The sequence below is a fragment of the Crocodylus porosus genome, unplaced genomic scaffold (genome assembly GCF_001723895.1).
Source record: "Crocodylus porosus isolate Cpor-Errol unplaced genomic scaffold, CroPor_comp1, whole genome shotgun sequence".
Taxonomy (NCBI): domain Eukaryota; kingdom Metazoa; phylum Chordata; order Crocodylia; family Crocodylidae; genus Crocodylus; species Crocodylus porosus.
This window is the reverse complement of record NW_017728886.1, coordinates 230721368-230744175: the sequence shown is the minus strand read 5'-3', so window position 1 is coordinate 230744175 and position 22808 is coordinate 230721368. Positions and strand designations below refer to the sequence as shown.

Sequence of the window (22808 nt, the reverse complement as noted above, 5' to 3'; positions counted from 1 at the left end):
CGCAGTTGGAGTACTGCATCCAGTACTGGGTGCCGCACTTCAAAAGGGATGTGGCCAACCTGGAGAGGGTTCAGAGGACGGCCACCCGCTTGGTGAGAGGGCAGCAGGACAGGTCCTTTTAGGGGAGACTGAGGGACCTGAACCTGATCAGCCTCAGCAAGAGGAGGCTGAGGGGGGACCTGGTGGCTGCCTACAAACTCATCAGGAGAGGTTAACAGCAAATAGGTAGAGCCCTTTTCTCCCCGGCACCACCTGGGGTGATGAGGAACAATGGTAATAAGTTGATGGAGAATAGGTTTAAGTTAGAGATCAGAAGGCAATATTTTACAGTTAGGGTGGCCAAAATCTGGAACCAACTTCCCAGGGAAGTAGTCCTCGCCCCTACCTTGGGCATATTCAAGAGGAGGTTGGATGATCACCTGTCTGGGGTCTTGTGAACCCAGCATTCATTCCTGCCTGTGGCAGGGGGTCAGGCTAGATGATCTGTTCAGGTCCGTCCCCACCCTAGCTACTATGAAACTATGAGACTATGAATGAGTCAATTAACTTCATGACTCATTATAAACTATCCAATTCCTTCTAAACTCTTAATTCCACAGATGTTAAAGACTTGTTTACGCAAAATGTATTACTTGCTTTCATGTCCCTGATCTGCCCTGAAAAAATAATTTGATCGTGGCACCTTATGGGTTGTAGTTCTGCATGTGCCTTGGCTTGTTGATCAAAAAACATTTTGGCCTTTACATGTTTCCCTTCCTTTTTGCCTTCTATTCCTTCCACCATTGCCAGTTATGCTAGTCTAGGCACCAAGCTTTTTACCAGGTTTCTATTTAAGATGTCTGTAGCAGTTTCTTTAGCTCTCTCAACATTCTTTGTCAATTCAATCTAGCTATTGAAATGGCTAAGATATCCTGACTGAACTCCCATTCCCAGGTTAGTTGCATGTATTTATTGTCAACTGGAGTCCTCCTCGTAAACTGCTGACATTTTCAGGTGCTACCAAAACATGCGGCAGCCTTAGTCCAGCACAACTAATAGTGCTGCTGCTCTAATTTCATTTTCCTTTTTATCTAGCCCCACTGCAATTTTGTCATTTTCTCATTGTGATCTAAGATGGGGAGACCAACCTGCAGCACACATGGCACAAGTGTCATGGGCAGCTCCTGTGTGTGGCAAGCAGCATATTTGACAGAGAGCGCAGGGCAAGGGGGCAGAAAGGCGAAAAAGGGGATCAGTGTCGCTCAGGAAAAGGCTTAATTTATGGCATTCCTGCCAAAATGGTTGGCCCCCTCAAAGAATGTTTAACTTCTAAATATTTCAGTTCCATCTTTTCACAAACTCTAGGAATCCAGCATGCAGAAATCTAGTATGCAGTCATGACTGTTGTTTTATGTTTTGTGTGCTTGTTTTTCAATATGTTTAGTTTCTGATTTCACAGACTTGCAAAAGCCAATTCACTTCTGATTACCATGTTCTGGGTTCAAGCAGGAAAAGAGTAAAAGCCAAGAAAGACAGTGCAACATCTAACCTTTATTCCTACTTTCACCTATATTATCCTCTCTTATCAGGCACTTCCTGGAAGTAGGGTTATCTAAGCTCCCAAAAATTACTCTAATATATAAGTATACTCTCATGCTATAACATCCAGAATTGGAAAGTTATTGGGGTTGATTAAAGGCCCAACTATTGGTGGAAGCCATTAGACAACTCTAGACAAGCTATGAAAGGGGATATAATAAGGTTAAATGTGTGCTTTTGGAAGAATATATAGTTTTAAAGATGAAAAGAAGCTGAGTTAGTTAAGGATCCATAAATAGAGTTATCATCACAGAACAAGGAGATTTCTGTAGCTCTGGAGGGACTGTACCAGGGGCTACTGCATTCACTTAATCCCAAAATTTTTGTTTCATTAAGTACTAGGGGAATAGCCTCTCATACAGTCTGGAAACCTATGTGGAAATACCACAATCTGATCACAATACCTGAGAAGTGTCAACAGCAAGATGAGAATTTACCATGGAATAAGAAGTGACGGAGGCAGAGATGGAGGGCATGTGTTACAAGGAAAGATCATGAGTTAAATTTGGTTAGGCTGAGCGCACATTAACTCAGTGGTGCTCAACCTTTCAGCCCCACAAGCTGGATAAGTGGCATAAGGCATGTCTGTTTACCAGATTAGGAGTGGGATCAGCGCACGTGGTCAGTCTGTCAGTGCAACCTGGAATGTCAGCCCAGCCCTGTGTGCCAGATCCTGCCATGGACCAGCCCCCTGTGTCGACCCAGCCTGTACACTAGATCCAGGCATAGAACAACCCCATGTGCTGGCCTGAGCTCACATGCCAGATCTGGCTGTGGAGCAACCCTGCAAGCCAGCCTGACCCACAGTGTCATCTGGCCCATAGGATTCCCCATAGGTCCAGAAATCATTAAAGGAATTAAATAAACTGGCCTTCCATTCCAGCCTGCTGCTCCTGATATCTCCAGTGGGCATAAAACCACAGCTGTGAGATACCTACTGTCTGCCTCTAGGCTAGTGCTTCTGCCTGATCTCCACAGAAATGGCAGGCTGCAGTTAGAACACCAGAAAATTAGACCTGACCCTTGAGGAAGCAGCACTAGCAGCCTGGAGAAGCAGCTGCACAGTACTACTTCAAATCTGTGGTACCTCTCATCTGCCTCTCACCTTTCACAGCTGGATAGAAAGAGAAGAAATGGGGAACCATCTGTTGCTGGGGCATACTTTACAACCAATGGTGGATTAACATTTCTGGGGGCCAGGCAAGGGCAGGTTCCCTCTATGGCTGCCAAGGGGTTGCAGCTGGGCCTGCCTAGCATCCTCAGCGTGTCCAGGGTGAGCCAGGAGGCACAAGCGCTGCTGAGATGAAGGCAGCTCTGGCCCCAGCCCAGCCCCTCCACCTGGCAGTTGTGGCAGAGCCAGAGCTGTGGTCTCCCAGTGCCAAGGGATGGGCCAGGGCCAGGGCCAGGGACAGGGACGGCTTGGGGGACACACAAGCTTCACGCCCAGCTGCCTATCTGCCCCTCTGTCGGCCTGGGCAGGGCGGGGCTGTCCTGTCCTGTCCCAGCAGTGCTGGTATCAGTGGCTACCTGCAGATGGCAGGGAGTGGGACCAGCACTGCCCATGGGGCAGCAGATGGCCTTGGAAAGCTGCCACCACCTGCAGGGAGTCCCATGCCCTCCTCTAGCCCCTGACCCTAGACCTGGCCCTGACAGAGGGCAGAAGGCACGTGTGCTGCCCGCCCCATGCCTGCTGCCCGCCCCATGCCTGCTGCCAGGATGCCCTCCTGGGCCATGCTGCCTCTGGGGCCTCAAGGCAGATCTGGGGAGGGTGGTGCACATTCACTCCCTTTGATTTCTGTGACCCAAAGCCCACCGCACTGCACTAGCGTGGGCAGCAGAAGCAGGATGCAGGGCAGCCCCAGCCAAAGTAGAAGAGTATACAGGGGTGCAGGTTGTAGCCATGTTGGGCTAAGGACATAGGCAGACAAGGTTCTTCGGGTGAATCCGATATCTTTTATTAGACCAACTTAAACAGTTGGGGAGGGAATTAGCAAGCTTTTGCATTTAAAAATCCTTTGTCAGGCTGAGAAAGCCTCTGCAGTTGGTGTGTGCTCTTCTTGGATGGAACGAATAGTAAAGAAGCCAGAGGCTGGGCTGGTTTTTAAGCCCGAAACCTTGCTAGAAAAAGAGATATAATAATTTCCAACTATTTCAGCTGATCAGATTCCGAAGCCCCTTGCGGAGGACACAAGGCAGTCAGCTCAGGTCTGGCTCGGGCTCTTCAGCACGGCGCGGGCATATTTAGCTACAGTAGTCGTGGCCGAGTGGTTAAGGCGATGGACTAGAAATCCATTGGGGTCTCCCCGCGCAGGTTCGAATCCTGCCGACTACGGAGGCGTTGTTCTCCTTTTCTCCGCGCTCGCGGCGGCAGCGGAGCTGGGCGGCCAGCCCGGCTAGCTTTTGGCTGCGCGCTGCGGCCGCCCGGCCCCAGTCGCCCCTGCTCAGGCGGCCGGCCGCCATGGCAACCGAGGCGGGGCAAGATGGCGGACGGGCTGGACGAGCTGCTGGACCAAGTAGAGCGGGACCTGTGCGGGCCACAGGTGGCCGGGAGGCAGCGCCGCGGCGGCGCGGAGGAGAGGGACGGGTGAGCCGGGCCGCCCCGGACCCGTCTGTGCCCGGCAGGGCTGCTGCCCGGGGTCTCAGGGGCTGCTGCTGCCTGAGCGAGGCCTGCGGCCTTCCCGCGGGGCCCGGGTGCCTGTGCTCCAGAGCCTTCCCGCGGGCCCGGGCCGGACGGGCTTGTCCCTGGGCGAGGCCGCAGACCCCCCGCGGGAGTGGGGGCAGGCCAGGATTTGGCCCCTGGTCGGACCGGCGCGGCGTGGGGGCGTCTCGCCTTATGCGGTAGCGTGGCCGGCCCCTCGAGCCGGTATCGACAGTTCATGTAAAGACGTTTTACAATACAAGTTTAGCGCTTCAGCGATTAAATTGTTTGACTACTGAACTAATTAGCGTATTTCAGAAAAGTAGTGACCCCGTTCAGTATTGTACAAAATGAAGGGCTGAGGTACAGGGCTCGTGAGGTATGTGAAAGGGAGGCCAGGCTGGTTTAGGCAGGGGTGAGTATTGGCAGAGGCAGGACTTTGGGAAGTATGTTGCAGATGGTGAGGTGTGTCCTCCAATATAAAACAGTGCACATTTTTCTCCAGTTAGAAAAAAACTAGAAGTGCTGCTACGATGGGAGGGGCCTTAGGCTGTCTGACTGTTTAAATTAGAAGTAAAAACAAATACAGCTTCCTGGAGATGAGGTAAAATCCATCTGCAGGGCTGTGAAAAGGAGCCTCCTCACCAGGGGCAGCAAACAGACAGCAGCACTGCAGAGCAGAGCAGAGCTTGACTGCAGGCGTGTCCAGACCCCTGAAGAGAAGGGTTGTTCACACCCGTGGAATGAAGGACTCAGGTCCATGACAACGAGCCACAGAAATCAAAGGGAGTGAATGTGCACCACCCTCCCCAGATCTGCCCCTGAGGTGAGGGTGCCTTCAGGGGCGGTGCCTGGCTCCTCCAGCCAGGGGGCTGGGCCAGAGCTGCGTGTGGGGCAGGTGTTAGTGACAGCGCTGGGAGAGGGGCTGGGGGGGAGCTACAGTGAATTTTGGGGTGGCCACAGCCCACCCCGTAGCCCCCCCTCTCCCAGCACCACCACTGCTGCCTGCCCTAACCACATCCCAATCCCCCCAGCTGGGAAAAGCCTGGCACCAGCCCCAGTCTGCAGCAGTAGCCCACCCTTGCCCCATGCACAGATCGAGGGGGGTACGTGCTTCTCCATGTCTCCCGCAGGGTCCACTAGCGATGGGAGCCACTGAGCCCCCAAGTCCCCAGATGAGCTATTCATGGCTCTGTCCTGTACTTCAGCTGGGCAACACCTACCCTTGCCCCAAACCCTACTCCCTCCCTCACTGAGGGGGAACTCGATCTGCTCTCCCCACAGACTTACCAGCTGACTGCTGCTCTCCAAGCTGCTGGGATGCATATTGGCAGTCAGATTGGTATTGTTAATAATTAGCCATCAGTACTGGTCCACAAAATCTTTATTGGTGCACGCACCACTGTCAGTCAGTATGAGAAACAGTGTTCCCAGTCCATCATCAACTGTGAAAAGAAAGCTGTCAGTACTCGTGAACACTCACTGTTAGTTTTTTGCATAGGAACATACAATTCTAGGCATATAGTCCAAGTAGACAGTGAGCTGTACGCAATATTAAGCAGGCATAGTAGGTCCATTGTCTTTTATGGTATGTCACACTGGGCCTGAATTTATCATATAAAGGACAGTCTCACAGATATTCAAATCAAGAAAATACAGTAAGCATTAAATCTCTTATAAATGTTTCCAGGAATATATCTATCTATACAGCAAACTTACTGTGTTTCAGAGTGGTTTTCTCAAATATGCTACATTGCTCCAGGAAGCCTGCTTCCTCAGCTGGAAGCAATGTAGTAGTATCTGTGTACTGTTTCAGGTGGGCTAATTGGATGACAATGTTAATGATAATTAGCCCACTTTTAGTACTGCAAAGACAGCACTGCTTTGGCTTCATGTGTACTGTGCCTAAGAGTGCCTCTCTGAAGCACAGTATATTTCTTTTGTAAATATATTTACCTCTCTATTTTGCCATGGACTGTTTGAAAGATTATCTACCATTGTTAACAAAAACTCTGAAACATTGAAATTTTGCTTCAGAAAATACCGTATATTGATTTTCCTGAAAAATCAGGAAACACGGCAGAATAGAACTATGTATTAAAAATTATAAAAGGCATTGCATTGTGGATACAGCAAGATAGAACTACTCAAAATGAAAAAGGGTATTGCATTATTAATTTAGTAGTATGAGTAATTGTACACTGACTTCAAATTAGCTTGTGCTGTTACTGCCACTAAGTGTTCATTCCTTAGATGCTAAAGATATGTTAGAAGGGAAGACATTGGAATGAGTTATACCTTTTTTTTAAATGTGAAGTAGGTGCAGTGGAAACTTTTGCAATTAGTGTATTTCTCACTTTTATACAATGAACTTCCTTCTGTCCTATTTTCAGGTCAGCTAAACTGTTCACAAAAGGTGAGAGCAGTGAAGAGGACATAGATGACATTATTAATGACATCTTTGATGAAAGCAGCTTTGCAAAAAAACCAGTGGTAAGCAGATATCAGAAACAGTGCTGGAGGGAGGGTCTCAGTCGCAACGTTTTTAGATGAAAAACTAAGAAAAGTGACATTTTAAGGAGGGGTGGCTCTTGACTCTGGTGTGAAAAAGAAGGGAGACCTGTTGAATTTGGAAGCTCAGACCAAATGTGAACAGCATAGACATTCTGAAATCTGGAAAGACAGAACCAGATTTTCCCTTTAGTATGTAATCAGTGTAGACAAATTATTACACAAGCTAATACTTTTAGGGTTAGACTTGGGACAAGCCTAACATTTGCAGTGGCATAATGGAGTTCATAATTTTGTTATTAATGTTCATAAAAATTAAAAATGCTAGACTCCATCAGGAGTAGGCAGACCTAAGCTGAAAACAAAACCAGCAGTATTGGAGACACAATATTGTTAGAAAGTAGTTTTTTTCTTTTAAAAAATGCTCTTCTCTACTCTTTGCCTAAAGGTAACCTAAGAGGCTGTTCATTTTAATTTTTAAAAAATATTTCTGTTTATACTATAGATCATTCACCTTGGCTATTCACAGCCTACTGCATGGCAAAGCCTTTTCAATAATGTTTGTCTCTGCTGAAAGGTTCACAATGCTGTTCTGTTTTGTATTCTTAGAACTCCATGCCAAAACACTTACTGTCTCTTCTGCTACTATTTGAGTGGTGTGAATAAGGGTTATGTGCAAAGAGAAAGGTGAATTTATGATGGCAAGAAATGCAAGGCCACCCAGATATCTAGAAATGAAAAATGAGACTGTGTTGTACTGACAGAGAGAAGTTTGTCTGACAAAAAATGGAGACTGGAAATGACAAGTGTAGGATGATGCAAAAAAAAGGTCCCTAAATGCTGTTTTTTAAAGGCTTTAAACAGGGAGAAGAGTACTGAACTAGATTCTAAAATCCATGGGTGTTTGACAAAAATGATAAAGGACCTGAAAGGCAAGCCATACAAGGAGAGGTTGAAGACAGTAGGCATGTTCAGTTGCAGAAGAGTCACTTAAGAGGGGATGTGATGGCAATCTTGAAATATCTGAAGGGCTGCCATAAAGAAGCAGGAGAACACCATTTTTTTCCCCCTTGCTGCAGAGATAAGGATGCAGACCAGTGTCATGAAGTTGCAGCAAAGTAGGTTTAGACTGGATATCAGAAAAAAACTTCTTCACTGTTAGAACAGCGACGCGGTAAAATGGACTGCCTAAGGAAGTTGTGGAATCTCCGTCAGTGGAGGTGTTCAAGAAGAGGCTGCATAAGCACTGAACAGGGATGGTATAGGAGTAGTTACAGCCATGGGAGTTTCCCATGCTTCTGGGCTTGGCTGGTTGCCATGTGAGGCCAGGAAGGAATTTTTTTTCCCTCCTGCTGCTGTATGTATCCAGGTTTGTCTGTTTAGGTTTTTTCCAATTTCCTTAGAAGCTCTGCTGCATGGCAGGAGTTGTGCCAGTGCTTCTGCTGTAACTAAAACCTGGAGGTTTCTGGCTGCAGGGTCTTGCCCCTCCACTCAAGGTCAAGCCAGTCACCACATTTGGAATCAGGAAGGAATGGTCCAATTGGTGCAGATTGTGGGGATTTTTGCGTTCCTCTATTGCGAGGGTTGTTGTCCTCTTACTTGGATCTCTTGAGTATATTTTGACAACCTTCCAGCTGTGGACACTGACTGCCATTGTCCCCGTGCTTTATCCATGGCACGTGAGTTTGTGTGACAAGGTTGTTTTGTAGAGTTTTAGTATGAATTTCTGTGATATGGTTTGGAATAGGAATGATCCTGACTCCGGTAGGGTGTTGAACTAAACGAACTCTAGAGGTTCTTTCCAGCCCTACTTTTCTATGATTCTGTGATTTTAAGAATAAGCCTAGGTTATGGACAGATAATTAACAGACTTTGGAGAAGAGACATACAGTAGGACATGAAGGAACGAAAGTGCAGTAGTCTTGTAATGAGAAGCAGTTTATAAATGGATCATCTTACCAAAGTGCTAATAGTCAGATATAACAGATGTGTCTGAAGAGTTTGGGCCAATAATAATGTTAAGAGCATAGACTGTCAAAGAAGGAAGTGGTTTTGAGTCAAAGAAAGATAAACAGAACATAGGAGTGTCTTTCAGCTTTTTTTCTTGTTCTGGCAGAACAGGGGTGGGCAAAATAGCAGATCCAGTTGGCATCCACACTCCATTTCCCACAAGCCCCTGCCCACATCGCTGTACCCAGTTTCATGGAGACTCCAGGAGGAGCAGTGCTGTGACAGTGCAGGGTCAAGGTTTCCATGGAGACCAGTCCCAACAGTACTGGCATGGTGTACAACTGGTCAGGGAGCTGCTTTGGGGTCAGGGCTAGGATTTTGCAGTGGTGACAGGTGGTTCAGAGATGGGGCATAGCCACGATCCTCTCCCTGCATGACCCTGCCCAGGGCACGTGGGCAATGGATTACAGCTCTGCCCCAGGTCCAGACCACACTGTCACCACTGCAAGATCCCAGCAGTGGAGCAACTCCATGTCCAGCTCCATACACTGCTGGGGCTAGTCTCTGTGGAAGCGCTGGTCCCCACGGTGTCACAGCCCTGTCACTCGTCGGGTCTCCATGGAAACCAAGCGCAGTGACATGGTCAGGGTCTGCTGGGAATAGAGTTCGCTGCAGGCTGGACTTTGGCCACCCCTGTGTTAGAAGTACATCTGTCATTGGCTGGAGGAAGTGGCAATGAAGCCACAAGCTGGCTTGTTCAGAACAGGCAAAGCAGATAGTTAAGTAGAAGTCATTATAGATGTTAAAAATAAAGATAATTAAGCTTCATAGGTTTAAAACTAATTAAAGCCGTGTCTGCATGGTAGATTTTTCCAGTACAAGTCAAGGTGTAAATTTAAACCAAGACTCTTGTAACATAATACCCTGTGTAAGTACTCTTAGTTTGTTATGAGTTCTTGGTTTTGCTTTCTGTGGCTTGGAAAGTGGTTAAAACTAAATCAAAAAGTCTACTTGTCACAATCACAGTATCCATATGGAGAGTCATGGCAGTTCAATAATCCAGGTATTTTGACGTAATATTTGCATGAAGAAAGACTTTGTATTTTGCTGAAACTCTGCCATCCCCCTTTACTGACTATTAACAAATTTTTGTAAAGCTGCATAGAACTCTGATTAATCCTTCATGAGGTCCTACATTTTTAGTTAATTGCAGTTGAAATGGTGTAGCACTTTGGATTTTCCTATTTTGCTATTACCAATATATTTGCATATATAAAAGATTTCTCCTCTACAATCTGCTGCCTCTCTCTCTAATTAACTGAAGTTACTATCTAGCATAGCAGGAAGTACTGATCTAATGACAATTCTTAGGTGTTTAAAGCATTTACTGGGTAACTTCTTGAGAAGGTCCTTAGATGTTGCAGTAATTCTTAGGCACTAGGCCCAGTGCTAGACAGTTAGGCTCCCTGAACAATGCATGTCTCAAAGTAGTATTCAAATTACCCAGTACACTGAGCAGGGATATGCTTAGAGGCATGTTGACCACAGGAGCTTGTAGATTCATCAGATCAGAAACAGAGAGTAGAAGAGACCATTCCCTATTGGTGGTTCATCCACATAAACTTGTCTGGAGAAGGTTCTTGCTGCCTCCATTGCAGTGGATTCTTGCAGAGCTTCTGCTGGGTCACTTATGGGAGGGACCTGCAGTGACTGCAAGTGTATTATTAACCTAGTTTCCTGTCCTCACATAGGAAGTCTCCTGAAATAGGCCTCTCTTCAGAATCATTGCAAAAAACTGTGGGGAAATTAAAATCTTACAGTTTTCTCTGCTTCCACCACAGGGGTTTCTAGCACTTGTTTGTTAAGCAAAATAGAATAGCCGTGCTATGATGCTGTAATTGTGCCTGGCTCTTTCTTTTGTATTTTTAATAGAAATTAAAATCTAAATCTACAAGTTCCACATCTGAAACCAATAGTGGTTCTGTGCAGGCTTGTGGTAAGAGGTAAGTGAAAAACACTTTGGTGAACCTAATGCATGTGTGCCATAACCAGTTGGTTGTTTCTGTTACAGTGATTCACAACTAGGGTGCCCTGAGATCTTTTAAGGGTGCCATAAGTTCCCATACAAGATGAGCACTGTTAGGTATGTAAGCATTTCCACAAGGCCCAAGCTAAACTCAAAGATTTCAAATAGGAATTTAGTGTCAAATATATTCTGACATGTGGTAGTTCTAAGTTCTTTGCAACAAGAATATTGCTTAATTTTTTTCCATAGTCAAAATCCAAGTGAAAGCAAAGAGCTGAATTTGTCCAGAGTGGCCAGAGTATAAAAATGTTGAGAACCACTATTCTATTACTGTTAAAACTGTATTAACACAATAACAACTCAGAATTCAGAGAAGCTTTTCTTTAGGAAAAAAATAAAAGTAAGGCTGTAGCAATTTGACAGTTTGTGACTCCAAAGCAAAGGAAGTAGTAGCATGGAAGATTATTGCAATTGTAAAGTCGTGCCACATTAAAAAGTTTTAGCCTTTCTTCAAAATAAATATTTTCTTCATTTTTCTTCGTTTAAGTTTTCTGTGCTATTTGATGAACGTTACATAAAGTACTGTATTTCTATGACTCCTGCTAATATGCATGTTGAAAAACAGTTAAGTCTTTAAACACCTGTGTGCTCAGCCCACGCCCAATAAAGTAACAGTTACAGTATAAATACTGTGCTTTGCAACTGTACTGAAAGTAATGGACTCTCTGAAAAGGTGCATGTGCTGACTGGGTCATGATGCACAAAGGTTAGCTTAAGTTGGTAGTATATTCCTTTCTCCAAAGTGTTTTATTTAAAACTTACTATTTTTCTTTTTAAATTCACGTAGATGTTGTCCAGTGTATCTTGGTGGAAGCACTGCACTATATGGTATAGGAACAAATATTTCAAAGAGGTAGGACATCTGAAAGATCCATTCTAGTTGCATTATTACAATCCTTACCACGTTTACAATGTTTATTCTATTCTGAGTTTTAATAGTACAATGAAATAAAGTTTTCCCTACATACACATGTAAGAGAAAAATCACATGGAATTTAGTTTCTATTTTGTGAAAATGCTTTAAAGATTTCTTGAGATTTATCTGCTTACCATTGATACTAAAGATTCCATGGCTCTTTTAATAAAAATAAGGTTTCTTGTTATATCCTTAGCCAGAATTCTCTTTTCTCCCTCAACTGTTCTGTTGCAATTTATCTTCTTTTTACTACTGGTGTAATACATAGTTTAAATATGCAATAGATTCTATATGCTTTGCAAGATTTAGCTGCTCTCTGCCTCCCATACCCTGTGCTTACCCTACCAATTCTTCCCTGCAGCCTTGGGCCCCCACCGCACCCAGTCTGCACACCTCCCACTGCCACTTCTCCCACCAGTCCACCCCACCACACTCCCCTTTACCTTTGCTCCAGTGCTAGGAGGGTCCATCCCTGCTATAGCCTGAAGCACAGAACATGGCCTCAGACCGGCACTGCTGCTGCAGGGCCGGTTACACAGTTACATGCCACTGCTACAGGGCTGGAGTGAGACAATGCTCGGTGCCCCAGGCTGCAACAGGGATGGAACCTGCCAGTGCTTGAGCTAAGGTAAATGGCAGATGAAGAGGCAGGCAGGGGTAGAGACTTTGTTGGGGAGGAGGGGTCCAAAGAGGTGAAGGTGCAGAAGTGCAGGGTGAGGAAGAGGGCGACAGGGGTCTGAGGTTGTGGGGGGGCAAGCACAAGGGAGGGTAAGTAGGGGGAGAGACAGGTTTCAGGGAGAAAGCTGCATGTCTTCCACACTGTCTGCATGCCCTCCACACTACCTACCCCTCCAATGCCTGCCCCATTACTGCCCTCCTCATAACCTGTCTCCCCCACTGCCTACAGTATTGTGGGGAACAAATTAAAACTATCCTACAATAATTAGATTCTATACATAGAAAATGTTAAGAATTTTTTTATGGGTGGTTGTCTTAATTTCAGGGTTATCTTGGATTCACATACAGACAGTAAAACCTGCAGCAAAAAGCTGAGTTTATCTTTAATTCAGCAACCCACTGTAAACTAGATGGGTTGCAAACCACCCAGATGGAAATGATCTAAGTTTAACTGTATGCAGCATCATAATTATAACTTGAATAAGTCTGAAGATTTGTGTAGAAATAATTAAAACATTTTCCAGATTGTACACGTATTTATGGTAAGCATAAAGTTTTATGACTTGATCTTGTTCTTTGTAGTAGCTGGTCAAATTCCGTTTGAGTTGAATAGGTAAAGTAACTGGTCCTTAAATTAAAGACAGCATTTCAAGTGTGTTCTCAGTTATACTGTCAAAACCATGTTTCAGACCCTAAGTAAAAGTTACATGATTTACAGGGAAGCTTCCATAGTTCCTAGGGCTGCCACTGAGGAAGGTAATGCTATTCTAATTTTTAAGAAAGAAATATAAAGGCTCTTAAATTCATATTTAGGCACCAACTTTAAGCTAACTTATTTTGAAAACTTTAGCCAGAAACTTTGCTATATAATAAATGATGGTTAGGCCTCACTTAGGTATTGTGTACCATTCTGAGTTCTTGAGTTTAAAAAGGATGTGAAGACACTGGAAATGCTCCAAAGGCAAGCAACAAGATAATAGAAGGGTTAGAACACAATCTGTAAGAGTAAAGGTAGAAAGAAGAGTTTGACAAAAAGGAGATTAAGGAGAGACACGATTGCAGTTTTCAGATATTTCAAATATTCTCCCTTGGCAGAGAGGACAGGACATGAAGCAATGGGTTTAAACTTCACCAAAGCAGATTTAGACTGAAAAGGAGAAAAAACATCCTTGCTATCAAAACAGTAGGGCAGTGGAACAAGCTGCCCAGGGAAGTTATGGCAGCACCTTTATTGAAGAAAAGGCTAGATAGCCCTTTGTCTGGAATAATAGAGAAATAGCACATCCTGCATCTGTGCAGGGGCTTAGATGAAATGACCTTTGAGGTCACTTCCAACCTCATGATTCTGAGTTCAAATAATTACCTGAAAACCTTTAAGATATCATACACTGCATTTTCCCCTACTTACCTCTGAAAAATCAGCAGATTGCAATTTCACTGAACTTTAAGTCAATCTCTAAAGGATTTTTTAAAACTCTGGTTTATATGCCCTTTTCTTCTTGATGATGTATAAAGAAGGCGTTAAAGGGTTTGAAAGTTGTCCGTTGTTTTTCACTCTTAGATGTCAAAGCTAGTTTTATCTTGTTTTACTAGAAGAGCTCTGGGTACCTCAGGACAGCTTATTTTACACTCTAATGTCTTAATTGAAGGAGTGCAGGTGTAGAATCTGTGAAGCTTTTTTGCTCCAGAACAATGATTAATCATTCCAATGAAAGGTTAATAAAAAACAAACCAAAGTTTGTAACCAGCCACTAAAGAACACACTCCTCCAGAGCCCAGATTCCTGAGTCAGAATCATAGAAAAATATCCAATGGGAACCTCAAGAGCTCACTTATTTCAGCCCCCTGTTAACAACTGGTCACTCCTGTCTATACCATCCTGGACAAATGCTTGTCTTATTTCTACTTAAAAGCTTCCAATGATGGTGATGCCACATCTTGTTAGGCAGTCTGTTCCACCGCTTAACAACCATCAGAATTAGAAAATTCTTCTTCATATCTAACCTAAGTCTCCTGTGCTGTAGTTTAAGCTCAGGTCTTGCCTTATCTGCCATGTTTCCCAAGAGCCCTGATCATGTTGTTGCTTTCCTTTGGGCTCTCTCCAATTTGTCCCCCACTGTCTGGGAGCATTGTTGGTACAGGTGCCTCCCAGCTGTTAACCCAGCTTCATTTCCTCACAAAATCAGTATCAAGTCCTAGTAAATGTCCACTGGTAACAAATATTTGTGAAACCCACTGAGAAAGTATGTACTTTAACCATGTCTGATGGTTGATAACAGCTTCAACTTGTTATTACCACCAGTTATTCTATTAGTGCAAAGTGAGCAGCTCCATGCTGTGGGTCTAAAAGTTCTAACCTTGCTGGTTATTGATACGGAAGTCAGAATTGCTTCATGTGCTGGAACTTTTGGGTGGGGTGAGTGTTGTTTACTTTTTAAAAACCTAGAAAATTACGCGCAAAATAATTCCATTAAAAGAACACAGAAGTTGTAAAGCCAAAGCATGCAGTTTGGAAAATGTAAAAAGCAGGGTTACTTATGCAAACTTATAATGGTCCCAACTGGTATGTTCATTATGAGATAGTCTAAGCACAGGAGCACATGCTGTATTTTCCACAAAGTGCCTTTCTCCTACAGTGAACAAGGATGGATGACGCTCTAGGGATCAGTCAAGCAGTAAATAAAGTTGGTGTCTGTTGGTTATTTGCCTCATTTGTTGCAGAAGTTAGAAGGTGTTTAGTGAATGAGGCAAAGGAGTGTTAAAGGTGAAAGCATGGTCTCATGTTTAAAGAAATTGAATACTACCCTGAAGTATTGGATTCTGTCACTGCTCTGTCACAGTATCCCTATGTGATACTGAGCAAATCACTTTAAAATATTCACAGGCAACCATGCCTGTTCTGCATTTTTAGGTGACTGTCTTGTAGCAGTGCTGAGCAACCAGTGCTGTAACAAATCAAACAGAGCAGCCACACATTTTAATGCATATTTTTATAAGTACATTTGTAATTTTATTTTTTACATATTTTATGTTTAATACATTTTACAATACTGTCTCTGTTTAATCTGAAATACCAGATCCTAGATGTCTCAGACTGGTTACTTAAAATTAATGAATGCAAGTGATCATTGTAGCTTTACTCCTCACAAGATTGTTGTCAAAATAATTAATTTACATTTGTAAAGCCTCTAGATGCACTAGAATTTGAGGTTTGCTATAAAATGGCCTATCAGGAAAATTACATTTCTGTATTCAGCGCAGAGTGGAATGATGAGGAGCAAATAAGATATGGCAGTATGCTGAATGAAGAGATTAAAATGTAATGCTAACTATATAAAAAGAAAAGTCTTATTTACTGAATGAGTTAGGAATCCTTTTGAAGTGTATGTAGTAATTTAATTAAAGCACATGTCATAAAGCATATGCATAAGGGGCACAAATAAATGTTGAACAGACAACCTAAATTCTGGCATTTTCCTAATTTTTAAGTCCTTAATTTTGAAATATTAATATTCTTTTTATGTAGCTTTTTGTGTGTAACAGTACTGACATTTGGCTCTCTTGTTTTGAACAGAACATGTGATCAGCTACGTTGTACTGCCTGTGACTTCCGTGTAGCACACTATGATGATTACCTTTGGGATAAGTCATGTGATTACCTGTTTTTCAGGTATGTCTCAGGTGGGTTTGTAATTAGTACTTTGGGGTTAATATGCTTATCAGAAATGTGAACTGTACAAGTCCAGGCCATATTTACTGCTGGCATCAATAAATGGTATTTCATATAAAGCAATGGCTCTTTTTTTACTAATGAAGAAATGTGGTTCCTGCTGTATGACATTCTTCAGCAGTATGTCTAATTTATTAATGAATATGTTTACATATACCTGTTCCCTTATTGTCACAGACTGTCGTTACTTCTGTCAGGTTTTTTCCTCCACTGTAATTATGATTGTGCAGTCTACAAAAGATATTCAGTGAGATACTAATAGTTTAAGTCTAAGTTGATTTTTTTTTTAAAGTGAAGTCCATCAAATTGCCAGAAGTTCTCCATAGGGAAGAATTTGGACTAGCCATTTTTAAAGGAGATTTTGCTTTCTTGATTAAAATTGTTCTATTTTGTTTTTCAAAGAAGTGTGAAGTCTGAATTTACCCATTAGACATTGTCTGTTTTTAAATTCTCTGTTAGATTATATCTACCAACAAAGAGGTTTTATTTTACTTTATACATTGAATTGAGGTATAGAGCATTTCACTTGTTTTAATAAAATCTCTTTTATTGTTGTATGAGGATCAAGTTAAGTGGATGTTCAGATTGTGTGACCAGTAGAGGGTGTACTATAGCTTGCATAGAACACTAAACAGTTCGCTGTATTCATAAAAATATGTTACTGGATCATCTTGTTTTATGTAATCTCTCTCATACTCTTTGTTGTAGGTCTTCTCTTGTTTTCTTTCTGATCAAGAATATGAATCTCTCTTAAAGAGAGATTCCTGCTTTTGTCAGTAATGCAAATTATTAGTAAAAAACACTTTGGACTGACAGTTTTCTGAAGTGGCTGTATGTGTTCTCTGTGTATTAACATATGTTCTTCACTTGATTAGTAATTAGATAGTTTAATTAAATAAAGTGAAAGGCATTGTTATCAAGTAATTATAATCTTGATTATAGTGTATAACCTTTAACAGGATTTTCAGTTATTTTAATTTAGGTTAATCTGTATTTAAAACAAATTAGGGGATTAAACAAATAAATAAACTGGCATCTGTCGCCAGTCTTTCTAATCTTATTGATTTCTATTGGAGAATTTTAATTCATAGTAAGAATGTAATATTTGAACATTTATGGGAGTAGCCAGTGATGTCTTGGTATATTTAGCAAGATTAGGCTAAAAACAATCAGCAGTGGTTGTAACATTACCCCATGTTTTAAACAAGTTTTAAATTAACTTTTACACTGGTTATTTCTGCCTCTCTGCACTGACGGATTTTAAACGAAGCATCATTTGTGATTTGCTACATGTTCCTCCTGTTTTCTGTCACTCTGTACTGTGTGATATGATCTTTCCCCTCATCATATTCCGTTGCAGATCCCACACAGGCTAACTTGGATAGTTTTTCTTTACAGTTGAATTTGACTTTATATAGGGACTCATTTTATTATACAGTTCATCCAATTTAAGCTAATCGTTGTGTTAACCTAAACAAAATGAATACTTAGAATATACCCTATAGAAAAGATCAGTACCTTTATGGATGATTCCCAAGTAGAAGAGCTATTACATAATTCTTGAATATTTCTCCCTCATTGCATCTTTGAAAGGGGGAGTTGGGACCTCCTGCAGAATTGGCAGGATTATGATGTACAAAAACTTAAGGTTTTAACAGACTTGCAGAAGACAGGAGGTGATGTCACACGTTCAATGTAACACTCACTGAGCGCAGTTAAAATGCAAGCAGATACAGGTGGAAGCTGTTTAGTATGTGTCAAGTGCCATCCATGTTGCAGTTGTTCCCTTTCAGGCAAGGGTTATCTCCTAATACATACTACCTTTAATAGGTCACTCCATTCCAATAATCAGTAACTGCATTCCAGTGATTTAAAATAATGGCTACCACCGTAAACGCATGCAACTTTATAATGAAGCACAACTTTCCAGTGCTTTGTAACTGTTGGAGTGAACTTGTTATTCCAACTCTTCCCCTTCCCTCTCCTCCCCTCCCCTCCCCCCTGCCGTTAACATGTACTAATTTTAATGCAGCACAAAATTCCAGTAATTTGCAACTGTTGGAGTGAACATGTGACAGGGCCCAGGGACTCTGCCCCAAGAATCTCACTTGGGAAAGCATTCTACTCAAGAGAGCACTACACACATGAATAAATCCCATTGAAACACCCTGTGTACTTGTGATTGGGGGATTCATATTGACTTAAGTCGTGCCACAGCATAACTCTTGGACTACGTGAGAGAATGACTGTTGTGCTTTAGTTGCTCTGTTGTGCTCTGATTGCTGATCCATAATTTCCTAATGTTGAGGGATTTATATGAAGGACAGAGAACAAGCTGGTACTCCCCGGCCACAAATATATATCAGTTTTATATTGATTGCAGATTTCTGGAGGGATGGTGTATGGAGAGTATCTGTCTCTCTACCCTCCCCAAACTTCTACAGTATCTCTATCCTCAGACCTTAGTCTTCATAGATTCACAACAGGAGGGACCTCATAGTTTTTTATCATAGTTACCACAGTAGTTGTACAGTGGATCATTAAAAACAGTAGAGTAGAAGGAGTTCTGGCTCAAAATACTTTTCATTCTTGAATTTATTTAGTTTTTTGCATCACTCTTTATCACTTTATCAAGTGATAAATTTCAGATCAGCCTGCGGCCATCTAAGCCTGTAGCCTTCCTTGTTAAATCAGGGGTGCTATTGCAATATAAATAGCACACCACTTACCATGAGGATGATGTTTTAAAATTTAAATACCAGGAGGAGGATGTTTAAATTTAAAATTAAAGTTTACTGGCCTCATTCAGTACTTGTCAATGATGCCCTTTTTTAAATAGACTCTGTATTCATATAGATTCCACAGTGGCAGTACTTGCACTGCAGTAGTCCATTACTGACCAGGGAATCGGTTTTGAGGGCAGCAGGACTGCTTTTAATGGAAGGGCCTGTGTGCTGCTGGTCCTCCTCAGGATTTTTAGCTATTGCTCCAGCACATACAGCTGAAGTGACCCAATTTCTGCTTATGGCCTTATGCAGACATTCAGTTTCTCCTGGGAGAGCCACTGCTTGTTCGATGAGCTTTAAAACCCCCCCGCCTCCATTTTTCAGTGCAGGAACACTAATACACAAGACACTGGAGTCTACTGGAGTGCAGTAATTACCATCCTGCAACAGGTTCCAGCAGGCTCAATTAATCGAGTCTGTTCCAAAACACTGTAATTACAGCATATCAGAGCAGCCTTGCTGCACATGTATAGATGTTCAGGCTTTTTCTTCCAGAGAAAAAGTGGCCGTTCCAAGAGAAAAATAACCTGGGAACAGCCATGGTTAAATCACTCCAAGAAGAGTTTCTCTTGGGAGAGTGAAGGTCTGTACATGTTATATGTTCTTAAACTATATGTATTTTATTACTGAAAAACTCATGACAGTGAAAGAATGAGATGTGGGGGGATCTTGGGGTTCTTTGGATATGAAGAGGCCAGGTGGATGCAGGGAACATGGTTGAGAGAATTTAGAGCAGTAGTCATTGCTGTTCCCCGTGGACATTTCCTGCGCAGACGCACACTGCTATTGAAGCAACAGGGAGTTGCAGCTGTTGCATTACAGCTGCATCTATTATAAGAAAAACCCTATGGGGAGGAGGTTTAAAGCAACAAACATTAATCAGGTATCTTTACAAAAGGTAGTCTGTTCAAAGTGGTTTCAGCGAATACTGTGGGCTTAATCCTTTTCTCAGAATCGCACATCATTCCTGTGGAAGTGTACTGATTATATCCATATCAAAGTTTATCTCCAGGCATTATGTATCTTATGCTTAAAAAAATTGCACAATTCTAACATGGACTTACACACTTGTTAGGAATAATATGCCTGAGCTCAGCAAGTTAAGAGCCAAGATGATCAAAAAGAAAGGATCCCGGGCTTATGCTTGCCAGTGCAGCTGGAGGTCCATTGACGAGTTAACCAATCTCCAAACAGACCGGCAACTTCATTGGGTTTGTGGTAAACATGCAGAATGAAGTCTTCACACATTCTAAGTGCATACTCCTGTTTAAAAATAGACTTTCGGATCATAAACTCAAGCTATTCCCCACTCAGTTTTCTGAGAACAGATGAGAACTTGAACATTTCATCTAGAAATAGATTGTGACACTAAATTCAAAATGATTGCCTTTCTCTCACTGTAGTGGTCTCATGTGAGTGCAGAGGAACTAGATTAGTAGGGGAAATATCCACCGTGAAAGTCTGTGGTTCTCTAGAAACCAGGTGCTGGTGACATTGGAAATGCAAATTATAAATTAGCAAAGGAGAACTTCAAGCTAACAGTAGCAAGTCTGAGAAGAAGCCTGGGGAAGTAAGCATGAGGTATAGCAAAAATGAAAAGTAGAGGCTCTAGCCTGCTTCTCTGAGTTATTAGAAAGCTTTGTTCCCTGTGTCTGCAAGATCTGGGACTCCAAAAGAGAGAGAAACGACAGAGCTGGGAAGCAGCTGAACCATGTGATACAGTCTCACAACAGAGGATAATTGCCTGGAGTGGAAGCATTAATTTGACACTTACCTGCAGGTGGTCGCAAGAAGTGTTACCCAAAAGTCAGTGGCAGAGCAACTTCTAAAGTACAAGAACAGGACCAGCTATTGTCAGAGAGACCTTTCTTTTACCCACCAATACCACAACTTACAGACTTTGAAGAGTGCTCTTTCATATCCTTGGTCCGCTCTGCCCCTCTCCCTCCAGACTCCTGACTCCTCCAAACCTTTTCTCCAGAGGAGTATTCTATGACTCAGGTTCATTTCAGTTAATTTGTTGAACTTTCCTTTCCCTCTCCTTTAGGTCACACTGCAGGGAAAGGAACAACATATGCACTCAACACATCTTTCAATTTGTACTATTTTCAGAATAATTTGAGATAATTATACGTTCTGCAATTATTTAACAGTTTTGTTTCAGGAGAAAAAATAGTTGCATTTAAGTGTATGACAAAATCATACCCCACTGATATGTGTGCTGTCTCACTGTCTACCATGCATGATGAGAGAGTTTGGAGGAGTTCTGGATACAAAGTTTGTTTTTAAAAAAAACCTGTGCACAGTTAAGTTGTAACTAGTTATTTGCATTTTCCCCTTAACATTGTAAAACAGCTTCCAGTATTATGTTATTTGGTGAGAAGACTTAATGTAATATTAATGTCCCTGTAGATGTATATACTTTTGCTTTTTCACCTGCCTATATAAAATATGCACCTTTTTCCAGTACTGGAAATTATTATATTGAAAAATGTACTGTAACTTCAATGCTCCAAAGCATGAGGATACTATTTTATACAGTGAAGTAAAAAAATGGAATGGAAAAATGTAAATATCTTTATAGTAGGTAATATTGTAAGATTTACATCAGAATTGTTTGCTGTATGCAATTCCAGGTATACAAAATAGAAACCAGCTTTTAAAGCCCTTCATATTTTTATTAGTATCAGTACAAATGTGAGAAATGGTGTCTGGCAAAAAAGAACAACCAGGCTTATATGGGCAGCATGAATGAAACAACTTAGAAGCAGGATAATACTGACACTATTTTTGGTGGGCTTTTTGTATATCTTTTTTATAAAGATTGTTCTACATGGGTTGCTCCAATAAATGGAAATCCTTACATTTGCAAAAATATATTTCCTTGACTCTTTTATTGCTGCTGTGAGTCATCTTCATCTAGCCATTTAAACTGTCTTGTCACATCCCTGAAGAATTTTGGTTGCCAGTAAAATTTGGGAAGTGTTCTGCTCATTAGATCTGTCTGGATTTGATCAGTTCAACTTCTTTGAGGCTTTCAAAAACTTCTTCAGAACAAGGTCCCAGCTCTTAGAGAATATACAACTGCAGGTTCCAGGAGACAGGCAAACCCATAAGCCAGTTGGGCTGATGCTGTTGGAAAGATTCAGTTTACCTGCCTGCTATTTATAAAGAGCACCACCATGCTCAATTGGGATTTGTACTGAGTTTACTTCAGATTATCTGAGAGGCTTCCATACTGAGAACTCTGGAGTTGGGGATAGAGAAGAAACGTATAGTCAGAATTTGATTTAGTAAAAAACACTCCCCCCTATGAAGGAAGTCGATCAGCTCTTCAGAGTGCTAAGTTGCTTTGGTTTTGTCTGTCTTTTAGGTCAGACAGTTTATCCCAGGGAAATTTCTACAAACCCTGTGCCACCAAGTTTGTATTTGGAAGGAACCACTCTTTTATGGACCTAATGTTAAATACTTTTGTTTGTAAAGGATGATATATAAATTACTTAACTTCAGGCAGTCTTGGTATTGGTCTGGACTTTGGGAAAGCTGGGCTGGGTTACCGTTTTTTTCTTTCTCAGTGTAGCAGCATCTGGGAGGTGGCTGAACAACTGAATCAAAGACAGAAATGAATAGGTAACAGTCTCTGTTCTCAAAGCCAACAAGCAGAGAAGAGAAGATGGACCAATCTACTGGTTTGGGAGGAGGAGAGGAAGAGAAAAGTGAGGAATCAAAATATCAAATGGGACTTGAAAGTACAATAAGTAAACAAACCCCAAAACATTTTGGTGGCAAGCGAATGAAGGATGAATCTATTTACAGTATTGATCATCTGTTCTCTTAGGTCACTTCATAATGTTTTACAAATAAAGGAAATTGTAGAAACTGTGTTCTTTTATGGATGAGAAAGTTACCAGCAAATAGCAGCAAACATACAAGCA

General features: G+C 42.2%; 1 protein-coding gene and 1 non-coding gene across 2 annotated transcripts; both read left to right on the top strand.

The window, feature by feature from the left end:
• Positions 1-3828: 3828 nt before the first annotated feature.
• TRNAS-AGA lies at positions 3829-3910 on the top strand. The gene has a single exon. It is a non-coding gene; the product is annotated as a tRNA-Ser (tRNA).
• A 118-nt stretch (positions 3911-4028) lies between these two features.
• On the top strand, positions 4029-21682 carry CUNH8orf37 (chromosome unknown C8orf37 homolog). Its single transcript, XM_019550780.1, has 6 exons — positions 4029-4162; positions 6610-6709; positions 10610-10680; positions 11551-11616; positions 15932-16027; positions 19949-21682. Exons 1-6 carry the CDS (start codon positions 4059-4061, stop codon positions 20106-20108), a joined length of 597 nt encoding a protein of 198 aa, XP_019406325.1. The 5' UTR covers positions 4029-4058; the 3' UTR covers positions 20109-21682.
• Positions 21683-22808: the final 1126 nt, after the last annotated feature.

Coding starts and splice junctions, on each gene's coding strand:
- CUNH8orf37 (XM_019550780.1), top strand. CDS start 4,059: ATGGCGGACGGGCTGGACGAGCTGCTGGACCAAGTAGAGCGGGACCTG. Junction 4,163..6,609: donor GGCGCGGAGGAGAGGGACGG/GTGAGCCGGGCC, acceptor TCCTATTTTCAG/GTCAGCTAAACTGTTCACAA. Junction 11,617..15,931: donor GGAACAAATATTTCAAAGAG/GTAGGACATCTG, acceptor TGTTTTGAACAG/AACATGTGATCAGCTACGTT.